The 12,845-nt window shown below is 53.5% G+C and overlaps 1 protein-coding gene across 11 annotated transcripts; it reads right to left on the bottom strand.

Annotated features, from left to right (window-relative positions):
* Positions 1–428: 428 nt before the first annotated feature.
* ATXN2L (ataxin 2 like) lies at positions 429–12,519 on the bottom strand. Of its 11 annotated transcripts, none has more exons than XR_009733528.1 (23): positions 11,687–12,179; positions 10,156–10,192; positions 9,889–9,945; positions 9,728–9,799; positions 9,207–9,357; positions 8,705–8,829; positions 7,788–7,879; positions 7,139–7,339; positions 6,159–6,334; positions 5,887–5,997; positions 5,154–5,348; positions 4,994–5,065; positions 4,689–4,759; positions 4,202–4,497; positions 4,052–4,121; positions 3,414–3,560; positions 3,217–3,289; positions 2,933–3,123; positions 2,457–2,586; positions 2,246–2,367; positions 1,883–2,095; positions 1,186–1,738; positions 429–918 (listed from the first exon to the last, which is right to left on the bottom strand). XR_009733528.1 is itself a non-coding variant. In XM_061401513.1 (23 exons), the coding sequence occupies exons 1-23, from the start codon at positions 11,986–11,988 to the stop codon at positions 869–871; spliced, it is 3,144 nt and encodes a 1,047-aa protein (XP_061257497.1). In that variant the 5' UTR covers positions 11,989–12,519; the 3' UTR covers positions 429–868. The 11 variants fall into 11 exon arrangements, 10 of the variants coding, with proteins under 10 accessions (XP_061257497.1, XP_061257502.1, XP_061257495.1 ...); XM_061401513.1 differs by having other exon boundaries at positions 1,549–1,738; positions 11,687–12,519; XM_061401518.1 differs by having other exon boundaries at positions 1,495–1,548.
* Positions 12,520–12,845: the final 326 nt, after the last annotated feature.

Consider the following 12,845-nt stretch of genomic DNA (forward strand, 5'->3'; position numbering starts at 1 on the left):
TTTCTCCATCCCATACCTGGCCCCCGTCTATCTAATCCAGCCCCTGCTTCCCTCAGCCTGGCTCAACCCAGCCCTCCGCCACTTTCACCAGCAGCTTCATCCTATAGCTCACCCACAACCAGGACCTCTCAGCTGTGCACCACTCCGCCCTTATTTCAGGTGGCCCAAAACACAACTGTACTTTTTAGTGCAAAGAGATGTAATTCACAAAGTACTTTCCTTAGAAATGAAAACCTCAAGTCACACCTCACGATGAGGCCAGTTTTGAGGTGAGAAAACAGCCTTTGAGACAATGGTGGGCCTGCACGGCAGAGCCACAAAGGGCATCTCTAGATACTCTGGGCGGGCACCTACAGTGCCCCCACCTTAGAAATCTCGTAAAACCAACCGCTACCGTCTTCCTATTCAAACAGAAAACTACAGGCTGGTTAAGTTAGTTTAAAATTTTATTTTTTTTTAATTTTTTTAAATATTTTTATGTAATAAAAAGTAAAAGTCCTTGTCCAACCATCCTTGCGGGGCGTGTCTGTTTCTCTTACGCAGGTGACTCAAGTTAATGGGGAAGAAAGAACAGGGGGCCCAAGGTTATAAATAATAGAAAATAAAAGATCTTCCATCTCCAGCGGGGAGGGGGGGATAGATGAGGACGGGAGGGCAAGATGGGGTGGGGATGGGCAGGGGCAGAGCAGGAACCCCCCCCACCCCCGCTGGACCCTGGCCCTGCCCACTTTGAGGCCCTTCCCATTCAAGGTGCTTGGCAGGAATTCCCCAGCTCCCCCGGGGCGGGGAAAGGGGGTGGGGGGCTGGGACTGGTCCGAGCTGCTGGGGGAAGAGACATAGATCACTCTTCCCTCCACTCATGGAGGTCTCAGGTCGCGGCCAGGACAATCTTCAGTTCCCCGGGGGGTGGAAGGGGAGCTGCTGGGAGGGATGAGATTGAACTGGTTGGAGGGGAAAGAGAAGAGAGCAGGAGCATTAGAACCCAAGCAGCTGTCCCTTCATCCAATGCCGTCCAGTGTGGGGTGTGGGGGGGAGTGTTGGTAGGAGCGGCCGCCTCGAGGTGTCTCATGGGGCTGTCAGAAGCACAGATCAATCGCCGTTTCCCCATGAGCCAGAGCCCTTCCTCACGTGCCCAGCTCAGCCCCCCACACCCCAGCCTGGCCCTGTCTACTGCGCTGACCTTACCTCGGCTAAGTCAGGAGACAGTCGGGGTCACTGAGAGCTGGGGAGGCAGTGGGGAGGGGGGCTGCTGGATCACAACTGAGCGAGGACGGAGGGAAGCAAAGGACAGAGCCAGGAGCAAGCCCCTGGCGGCGGCGACTGTGGCTTCTGCCCACCCTACATACTTCACAGACAGGTGCAGGTCGGCAGGCGCCCTGTGGGACAGCCCTGCCTCCAAGACCCCTCACTCCCCGCCCAGAACCCGTGCATCCTGCCCCACCTGCAGCCCATCAGCTCTTCCATGCCAAATACCCCCAGCTAACGAGAACTCACGAATCCTGTCATCGGCTCCTCCTGGAAATCCAGGCGCCTGGCCAGGCTGCTCACCTTGGGGGTGTCCGATGTAGGGATAGGGTGAGGGTGTGGAAGCTGAGAGTGCAGGCACCCCACTCTGGGGCACCGCGCCTTGGGGGGGGCCCCCATGGCTCTGGGGTGGGTGCAGCAGCATCACCTGGGGCGGGTGGGGAGCCCCAGGGTGAGGGGGCGGGGCTGCTGTGATTCCAGTTTGGACATGGGCCTGTGGAGAACAGAAAAGGGCTGCGAGCACCATGGCAGCTTCACAAGGTCGGAGAACCCCAGGCAGCGGCACAGAGGGAACAGGCGCACCGCTGATTCCGGGAGGGGCACCCCACGGCTCAGGGCAGGTGGCATGGGCTCTTACCTGGGTAACATGGGCCATGTTGGTGAAGCCGTGGGGCAGCTGCTGGTGGGCATGGATGGCATATACAGCGGCTGGTTGGGGGAAGCTGCTCTGAGGGGACTGGGCAGAAGGTCCCGGTGGCAGAGAAGGCGGCGTGCCTGTCAGGGCCCCTGGGTGGTACAGGTTCTGCTGCGGCTGTCCACTGCCCAGGTGTGGGGCCTGCCCCGCCTGGTGCTGTCATCAGGGCAAGGTGACCAGTGAGTGCCACTTCCGGTACCACCTCTGACCCCCAGGTTCTCCCCACTAGGGAATGACCCCAAGTCCTAGTCCTCTCTTTCAGCCACCCATCCCTGCTCCACCACGTGGATACCCCACAGCAGGCACCTGGACAGGACTGGGGGCCGCATGCTGGGACGGCGGCTGGCTCCCAGTAGGCGTGGTGGCCGGCTGCGGCTGGTGGGCATGGAGCTGCGTGGCATGGTGCGGATAGGACTGGTGAACGGTGGCTACAGCAGGAAAGGGAAGACAATCAGTGACAGGCACCCCGGAGGAGCTGAGCAGCATGGCCCGGGTTGGGGGACAGGACAGAACTCACCATAAAGGGCCTGGGGGGTGGGCTGCTCTGCAGAAGGGTACTGAGGGGTGGAGGATGACACGATGGCCTGGGGATGGCTCCCCGACGTCAGCATGCGTGGGTTGCTTTGAAGCATGGGGGCAAACACCGGCTGGAGGAGGAGGAGAAGCGGTTGGCCCAGCAGAGGGCCTGGGAGAGTACCCTGCTGCCAGACAACCCGGACACAGTACTACTCTGCTCTCATCATGGTCACCTTACTTCACATTCACAATAACCTTATCAAGTAGATGCTATACTTTACAGAAGGAAAAAACAAAGGCCCCAGAATCCACTGCCTCCCTGGGGTCCTACTACTGGGCCAAGACTGAAGCCCAAGTTGGACCCCACCACCCAGAACTCCTGCTGGCTTCTCCTGTCAGCTCCTAAGTATGGGAGGTGGAGGAGGCTTGCTAAGATGCCAGGACTCTGTACCCCACCTTCCTCCCTGCCTCAGTCACCTGCGAGGGGTAGTGGGCCATGGGCTGCATCATGGCGGGCTGGCCTGGGAACTGCTGTGGGTTGTAGGGGATGTAGGAAGAGTAAGGGGTGGCGGCCACCAGAGGTGGACCGGCAGCGGCGGCGGCAGCCTGCATCATGGGAGGGGCGGAGGCTGGCTGGTGTTGGTCCGAGCGCTGGGGGGGCAGGGAGCCTGCGGGTGGGGGGAAGACGGTGCAGAGCTCAAGCTCCATCTGCCAGTAGGCAGCGGACGGCGCCGCGTGGGGCCCCTCCTGACCCTGCTCACCTTTGGCGCCCCGGTACTTGCCCTGCTGTCCAGGCACTGAGTTGGACACAGGATAAGGATACATCTGCGGTGCCTGGGGACCAGAACACAGGCGAGGCTGAACAACCCGCTCGTAAACGCCCACGACAGGCGGGCCTTGGTCCCCCAGTCAGCTCAGTCATACCTCTTACCCTGGGCCCACCCGTCTCTTCTCTTACCTGAACAGCTGGTCCCATGTGGATCTGAGGTATGTAGGAAATGTACTGGGGGCTATAGAGCCCACTCTGGCCTGCTGTCAGCACCGGGATGGAGGGAGTTGAATGAGTCCGGGGCCCAGGAGAAGTCGGAGTACTGGTGGATTTATTCTGTAAGAGGCAAATGAGGACATGTACAAGATACCTTAATGACTTCTCTATACCACCCTCCTCTCCCAGTCAAGGGCATCCAGAGTGCTGTGCACCAAGCATTTCCTACATTTTATCTTGGTTAAACCTCACATCAACCCACAGGAGATGAGCAATCTTAAATTACAGGCAAGGAAACTGAGGCAGAGAGGTTAAGTGGTTCATCCAAGATCACAGAGCTTGCAAGAGGTTCAAGCGCAGTCAGTGGGCCCAAATGAAGCCCATGCTCCTAACTGCCAAACTCTGACTCCCCCCAAACCAAACGCCAAGTCCCAGTGAGGAACCCATAATTATCTGTCAGATACTTCACGATACCCGGCCAGCCACTGCTAAGACCTGCTTCCACAACTGCTGCGGTCCTAATATACTTGTATAACTGCTCCTCACTCCCCCCACACCCAGCTCCCACTCCTCATGGAAACCCCAGCCCACATTCCCCTGTCCCATCTCACCACAGAGAGCAGGGGCTTAGTGGGATTGAACTCCTTGGCATTGGGGTTCAATGTTGACTTCTTTACTTGTCTAAGAGAGAAAAATGGAGTAAATTCTCACGGCCTGCCTCTTGTCACCAGACACCCGCCCCAGCTCCCCACCCCACTCACTCAGCAACTGGGCCCTCATCCTTGTCATCTCCCTTGATGAGGCCCACTGGGGGGCTGCCAGTTTGGCTTGGGCAAGGTGCCGGAGGCTGCTCCGGCCCCTCGGCACCCCCTGCTGCTGGCAGGGGCGGTTTGTCCTCCTTGTCCGATACTGATTCGGCCTTCGAGGAAACAGGAGACCCCAGGGGCTCTGAAGCCAAAAGACCATCCACCTCCTTCTCCTTCCCTTTGGCCTCCTCTTTCAGGATCCGTGGAGGAAAAGGATCCAAGCTGGTCTCAGGGGAGCTACTGGGCTGAAGCTACAAGGACAGAAACATACAACATAGAGAGTACTCTCCTATCTCAACCCCAGACTCACCTTCCTTCCTTCATCTTTGCGTGCTCTAATCTCTAAATGCCACCCAGTGCCTATTCCATAAACCTCTCCCCCGACCCCTCAACCTGCATCTCCTTCGTGTTAACATCCTAATCATTCCCACATTTCACTTACCTTAAACTGGGCCCCAAACTTTCTCAGTTCTTCCAGCTGAAAACGCTTCTGTTCATTCTGAAGGCCAGGGACTATGAGAAAGAGAAAAAAAGGAGGAAACACACTTTTCTTTTCTTGAAGGTGGCTACACAGCAACCCAAAGAACAAAGAAACCAAGGGAAAAAGCTGAGCTTGTTAGAACCTTTAAGTTAGGATCAAAGGGCTGATCCACCGTCATCTGTTTCTGAATCGCAACACTTCCCTAACCGAAATGTTCCCTAATCAAAAGGGCACGAGACGCTGGCAGGAAAGACAACAATGCTCACCTTTCGCTGCAATCCGGGACAACTCCTGGGACTCCAGCGTCCTTCCAGGTTCCTTGGCCGGGAGTTCTTTTACTGAGCAAGAAAGAACAGACACATGAAGGCCCTTCTGTCCAGAAGCACACTTCCCACTGTCCGCAGTCCCCCACCAGGTGGCTCTTACCATCTGTGGGGGCCAGTGAGATCTTTGGAGAAGCTGGGGAAACAGAGCCTACTCCAGGATCCCCAACTGCTGATGTCACTGGGATGGAAGCTGAAGAGGTTGGTACTGCTGAGCCCATGGGAGGCTCAGGACAGGAAGCTGAGATTGGGGCGGGGGCAGCTGATTTGGGAGAGCGCGGCGGGTACATCCGGCCCACTGGAACAAAAGGGAGAGTGATTTGTGTTGGTCACTGCTGGACATTGAGCAGTGAGTACTAGGGACTCACCAGAAACACCAAGGAAAGTTTATCTACAAGGTTACAAACTAAATGTTTAGAAGTGCAAGGCAGGTAAGGTAAGCAGATAAAATGGCCTCATGGGTACCATGAAAGACTGGAATGCTCCAAAGGGCAGTCATGACTCAGTTCCAGCCAACCAGAACTATACAGCAAGACAGGTTCTGTGTTGGCAGAACTTTCTGTATTTCATAAGATATTAAAACATTTTCTATGATTTCTCCTCCCTTAAAATTAGTTGCTAACTAATTTAAACAGAAGGCACCTGCCAGCCAGACACAATGCATCGATTGCCATGCTGGAATTTCTCCCTGAGGGAAACTGAAAAATTCTTTCCTAAAAAGCATAAATCCTAACCTCCAAAACACCTTTATCTTGGAACTCTCCCAGCCCAGCATTCTAACAACTGACTATTTACACCCCTAACCATTTCTTCATGTAACACTGCTGGAATCTTACCTGCAGGAGGAGGTGGAACAGAGGCTTCTCCAGAAGGCCTGCTGCTGGGGGAAGACAGAGTCTTGGCACCTCTCAGAGGTCGCTGGGCCTTAGGGGACATGCGGGAAGGGCCTATTTTTTTTTTTTTTTTTTAAAGATGGGGAAAAAAGAGGCAGAGTTCCTGCTATTACATGACTATCAATGCAACTTCCATCCAACCCACCTAAATCCTTTTCCTTGCCACCTACCACCATCCCCTTTCCCGCCACCATCAAGTCGGCTTCCTAACTCACCTCCATTGATACCGCGTGCCTCAGAACCTGGGCCAGGGCTGCTATTGTCAAGATGGTGAGGGCCACGAGGCGGCAAAGAGCTAAGGCCAGGCCGGCCGCCCCGAGAACTACCGCAGCGAACGCCTCCCCGGGGACCTTCCCGAACTCGCTGGGGTAGAGGGATATACTTTCCCTCCCTGGGGGAGAGAGTTCAAATAACATCAAGTAGCCACAAAACACACATTTCCCAAGAATGAAACCCTCCTTATAAAGTCCACCTCCTGCCTCAATGCACACACACAAATATGCCTGACTTCAGCTTTCTGCACTATTTCCCTTGAGAAACTGTCCTGTGGTTCCAGGATTATGACCCTACATTGCAGCTACCCCTGACCAGACCAAAGCAGCCAGTGCTCCATAATCCTACCCTCCTCCTGACCTATAAGACAGGTAGTATCACACTGTGGATTAAGATACAATACACTTCGGTTTCATTTTCATGAAAGGAGAAGTTAAGACACACGTAGGCATGAAACGCAGAAAAAAAAAAAAAAATGGGGAATTCCCTAGGGGTAGGACTCTGGACTTTCAATGCTGAGGGTCTAGGTTCCTGGTTGGGGCACTAAAATCCTACAAATTGCAGAGTGCAGCAGAAAGCAAAAAAAGGAAAAGGAAAAAAAAAAAGTATCAAAAATCTGGGCGGGGGGTGGGGGTGGGGAACCTGTCTTAATCCCTAATCTTTAGCCTTATTACTTCAGACAAATTAATAGTTCTAGGCTTCAGTGTCCTAAACCCCCAAATTCGGAATAACTACGTATTAACCTATATGATTGTGAGGCTTCAACAAGAGTATTTAACAAGCCCTTGGCCCTAACCTAAACCAAAAAATTGGGAGTAACTACATATTAACCTATGCCATTGTGAGGCTTCAACAAAAGTATACAGCAAACTCCGGGTGCAAACACTGAGCCCCACCAGGACCAGCCGCCCCCAGCAATCACCTGGCTGCCAAGCTGGGGCTCTCACGCCCTGAGCCCTGTCGCTGAACTGCACTGTGCTTCTCCTCTTCCGTGCGCCCATCATCATTCTCCATGGCGATCCGCAGGCGGTACTGGGGGCTCGATTCAATCTCTCGGGCCAACTGGGCAGCACGCAGCTCCCGCTGACGGAATTCTTCTGAATTGTCCTTCTCTAAGGGCACCCTGTGAGGACCGTCACCACCCCAGGGCCACGGGACAAGAGGGAAGAAAAAGAAAGACATTTCTATCAGTCCTATCACTAGCTCAGACATGTCGGTGTTTAAACCCTCAACAACTCAGCATACACTGATCTGGCATGTAGCAGGGTCCTAGGCAGAGCAGCAAGGCATCTCTGAATCTGAGGGACACTGAGACACACATATAAATTTGTTAAGATTTTACAGGAAAAGTATGCACTAAAAAAGCAGTTAATTCTACCCACGGAATCAAGATTATGAGAAAGAGAAAAACCTTTGCATGAGGAGTTCACAAGGCAGATCAGGAGTGGGGAGACGGCAACCCAGACACCCAGAAAAACATGTACAAAAGCTATGGTCCACCTAGAGACCTCCCTTCTGTTGATGACCCCATACCTCAAACTGCACCATGGGAACTACCAAAAGACACTCACGTGTAAGAAGAGAGACTGCTGTCATAGGTGGTCTTTACACCATAGTTCTCCTCATTGAACTTGAACATTTCGTTGGGGTCCCATCCATTAGACTAGATAAAGAGGGAGAATGTTTCAAAGATCAGCAAGGAAAGCAATAATAACCAATCTTTTTCTTCCCTCAGGTTGAAAGATTAAAAATCTGACCAAACCAAGAGTGGGAAAAAAAGGAACAGGACTGATGGGACGGCCATCTACTGACTGCAGTACAAACTGGCAGTTTCCAAGACATAGAAGTCTTTAGGACCTGACATCCATTTCCAGATTTATATCCCAGAGAAATTCTGACCTAAGTGCATGAGGATACACATTCTAAAAATTCAGTGAGATACTATTTTTAATACCAAAATAATGGCCCAGAAACACCAATAAGAAAAGGGATAAATACAATATACTGTGCATACACCCAAGTATATACATACAAATAGCTCAATGCATTTAGTTAAAAGCAATGACTAGGATCTATATACCAAAATGAAACATCCAAAAATAGGTAGGAAAAGCAAATTTTAAACAAACTAATACAGTGAAGTAACAATTCACTGACAAATTTTAAATCAAGATAGTTGTTCGGAGGAAGAGAAATGGGCCTATACAACATGCAATCTCATCTATATCTTTTTTTTTCCCCAGGCTGGAAAAAAACTGATTTGAAGCAAATTTTAACAGTTATCAGTTACTGACGGTAGAAAAATGAGTATTTGTTTGAGTATGTTCTACATCTTTCCATTGGACTCTGACCACCATCAACAGCCAATAGTAAAAGATTTCCCCCCTGCCCACCCCAGCAATTCTTGGGTCCAAGAATGATGTCACGGCTAACACCCACACTTGGGCAGCAGCTTCCCTGCTCTAGGGCTCTGCAGAAGGGACTGTACCATGTCAGACTCCAGGTCGTAGTCATCACTGTTGCTATCACCGCCCTCCCAGCGCTGAAGCACCTTCTCTTTGTGCTCCCCATTCACCTTCGAGTTCATGGCAATGGCCGAGTCAGTGAACTTATCTGTGAGGGTAAATTGAAGATCAGGGGTCAGGTGGTATTTCATAGCCTTCTTTCCAACACCCTTCCCACCACAGAAGCAAAGGCAAGCTTTTGTGTGTCAGAGTTTGGGGGTGCAGGGCAGCATAAAAAGACTTGTTCCAAGAGTTCAAAAGAAGCAAGGAGTTGAAAACAAAGCAGGGAAAGTATGAACCACAACACAGGCTGGAATTCACCCCACTGTATCTTAGACATTAACACATGTTCTCAAGGAAAAACTTCCAGTCATCCTCCTCAGAAATAAGGTGATAAACAACAGGAAGGAAGAGAATCAGAACATCACATTCTTTGCCTTCTACTCAAGAACCAGGTCTGACACAACAGCCTGCACCAATAAATACCTTTAGTAGCATAATTGAAGTCGACATTTCGGAAGTGGACAAGCATGACATCACTTGGCTTAAACACCATGGTGTCCACTATGTCTTCCCGACGAGGGCCACCCACTGGCTCCGATACCTTCCGGTGCACAGCGTCCACTGCCAGTTCAAACTATAAAAGTTCCATTTCCCAGCAACCAAGGGTCAGTATTAAGAAACGTGAAGACAAAAATATGACTTTTAATTTTACCCTTTTTAAACTTTCCCCAACACCACATTCTCAAGTGCACTGTCTTAATAACATCACCCACGGGATTTAGTCAAAGCCCCAAACTTAAAACATCACATCAAAATACCCAGCCCTCACATTTCAAACCCACATCTTTAACTGCATGCAGCACTATTCTGACACAGGCCTACAAAAACGAGGCTAGCCATCATGTTGTCCAAAACCACTCAACTTTGTATCTTCAATGAACCTATTTCATTCTCTTCTTTCTCCCATGAAACTCCAAAAAGAAAGCTAATTTGAGTACACTAACCTTTGAGCTCAGCGTCTTGAAGATACCCTCATAGGTGGTACCGTTCTTCACCTTTACATCACAAGTGGAACCCTGAAAGAGCAGGGGAAAGAAAACAGAAGAGTACCTCTAGCAAACCGATGCGTTACATCCCTCAAGCTAGCAGCAAGGGGCCCACTTACCACAACAGCGGTAAGGAAATGCAGCATTCTGGAATTGTTGTAGACACCCTCAAACACCTGTCAGTAACACAGGAGAGAGACAAAAATAAAGAAACAGCCAGTCAACACCTTACCCTCCTTCACAATGTCCACACTCCACTCATAACCACCTCGAACATATGGGATCCTTGCCCTTCGGAACACATCTATTTCTGCACCTAGTCTGCCCTCTATTCCCATATATGTATCTTTTAAGTATCCGTGCCTTAGGGGAGAAAAGGCACTCACCGGTGACTGTGGAGGTCCCTTTCCTGTGCTTTGTCCCCTATAAGAGAAGGAAACAAGAAGCTAGTTATTTAAGTACGGTCAAGCCCTTTTATTCAATTGCTTTCAAAGGACTCTATACCAAGACCACACACTATGTGACGATGACGACTTAGGCTACAAATCATTAACCAACAGATTTTCAGATTCTCACTTCACAGAGGAAGAAAAGCACTAAAAGCCATTTCCTCCAAATACCAGTAAAATAGGCTCAACCATCAACGTCTGTCAACTGCTTTAAAAGCCAATTCAACACAACGTTTCTGCAAGAGGGCCAGGGCTGCAGGCTTCCAAATGACGAACGTTACGGTTACGGTTTTCGACAATAACCCCAGCCAGATGTAACAGTGGGAGCTCAGAGAACGCAAATTTTGAACTGCCTAGGTTCAGGTAAATTACCTCCCAAACAGGAAAGACCATCATTTCCCGCAGCCTTACGCCCCAAACTAGGAGTGAAGGTACTCCCTCTACAATCTACCCTTCTGGACCTCTTTACTCATTCAGCCTGTTACCCACTCTGGGAGGGGTCACCTATCACCCAGTAACCCTGCTTCTCGCTGGCTGATGTAACCGGCGGTTGAAGAGGGCGATCAGGGGGCCGCTGGCAGGGCTGGGGGACAGCGCAGCCGCAAAAGCTATCCACCCAGAGGCCTCGCCCGGTCTGCGCTTGCGCACTAAAGCCCACGGGCCTCTTCAAAATCGCCCTCCCTCCCGCGATCAGAACCCACTGCGCCTGCGTGTACCTCCACTCTCAATTCCATAAACCCACAAACAGAAGAAACCGAGTCGGGTGTGCACCACTCATCCAAGAACACCAGGCGAACCCGTCCACGAACACTCCCAGCCGCTGCCCTATATGTTACCCGAGGCTGGAGAATGGCCGGGTCATAAGACACAGCATCCGCGCGCACGTACGGGAAGAGCGCGCGCGCTGGAGGTTCCCAGCCCGCAGTCCTCTCAGTCCCTCCTTCCGTCCCCCCGCCCACCCTGCTCCCCTCCTACTGGCCAGACTGGGACGGGGAGGTAGCAACTCGCTACCAAGTCCCTCCCTCCCCATTGGCCAAACTGTGAGCCGCGCGCCCCTCTCCATTGGCTACGGCCAGGGACCCCTTCCCGCAGCTGACTCCCCATTGGCTGAAGACGGGAACCGCGAGACCCTTCGTGGTAATGGAGCCGGGGACCCCGATCACCTCTTCACCCCCCCCAACTCCCCGTTCCGACGCCGCCGGCGGGATGCGCCCTGCTTGCCCTTAAGGCCCAAGCTCCCGAGCCCTGACTACGCTCGCAGAACTGAGCACTGCCCCTGAATACCCCGGTGGCCACCAGGGACCCTCTTCCTCCGACCAGTTAGGACCTGAGGGCCCACCCCCAGCTTCACGGGGCTTTCCCACTCCCCCTGGTGCCCCTCAAAGGTGGCCAGGCTAGAAGTCTGCCTGGCGCGGTGTACAGGTCTCGGCCACCTCGGCTCTAGCGCCCGGAAACCCACCATCCTCACCTGGCGCTGCCGATGGCCGCTGCCCCTGGCCTCTCCTGATGTTGCTGCTGCGGTGCCGGCGGTTGAGGCGCCAAGATACCCTCGGCTCCCCGGCGGAGCCCGCTCCCGGCAGCGGCTGCAGGCCCCAGGCAGGGGGAGGCGGCCGCAGGAGGTCCTGGGGGAGCCGAGGTGGAGGCCAGGGACCCCGGGAGACCGCCGTTGGGCGGGCTGGTGCCCCCGGGAGGGCGACGGGCCACAGCCTGTTGCGTGGGGGGCGGCTGCTGGGGCTGGGAGGTCTGTTGTGGCGGCTGAGGCTTCAACATGATGGCAGCGTCCGGAAGGGGAATTAGGGGGAAGGGAGGGAGAGAGGAGGCCGGGGCTGGGCCCCCGCCGGAGAGCGCGGGAAGCGAAGGGGACTGGGAAGCTGGGGACCCGCCGTTGGCGGGCGGGGGCAAGCCCCGCGGTGTCGGGGGTGGATAGAGAAGACCGCGGCGCGAGGAAGCACCGCGAGGCGGAAGGGGAGGGGGTCTCGCGGGCCGGAGGAAAGCGAGAGGGCGCGAGCCGGCTTGGCGCGCGTGCGCGTCGCCGGGGAAAGGGGAGGGGGAGGAGTGCGCGGGCGGGAGCTCCCGAAGGGGGAGGGGCGGGGAGGAGGGAGCGGCGGCCCGAGATGTCCGCGCGCACCGGGGCGGTTAGCTGCGGGCGGGAGAAGAAAGAATAAAGAAAGGTGAATCTCGCGCCCCTCGCCTTTGGAGTGGGGAAAGAGCAGCGCGGGGCGCTTGCGTGCGCCAAGGACTTAGGGTCTCTAGGTCTCAGGCAGCCTTGAAGACTGCCTGCCGCTGTCGCTTCACAATGAGCGTGTGAAACGCTGGGGGTGGAGCCGAAGAAGCAGAGAGGAAGGAAGAGCCGGCCGCCCCGCCTACGCCGGCGGCGTAGCGTCGGGATACCTCCGCAGTAGTGTGAGAAGTCACGACGTAGCGTGCAGTTCTTCCGCCATTTGAGGCCCATGGGCGGAGTCTTGAGTACAAAAAAAGTCCCGGCAAAAGAACGGATACTTATTTTAGGCTTGTGGTAGGTTTCATGGGGACTTTATCTGCTTTCCATAAAAGGTTGATAGGCATTAATGTTATCAGTTTGAGCATGCTGATCTTTGGAGATAACTCTATACCTAATTCTAAATTAT

Source organism: Bos javanicus, chromosome 25 (genome assembly GCF_032452875.1).
Source record: "Bos javanicus breed banteng chromosome 25, ARS-OSU_banteng_1.0, whole genome shotgun sequence".
In the NCBI taxonomy this organism is placed as follows: Eukaryota; Metazoa; Chordata; class Mammalia; order Artiodactyla; family Bovidae; genus Bos; species Bos javanicus.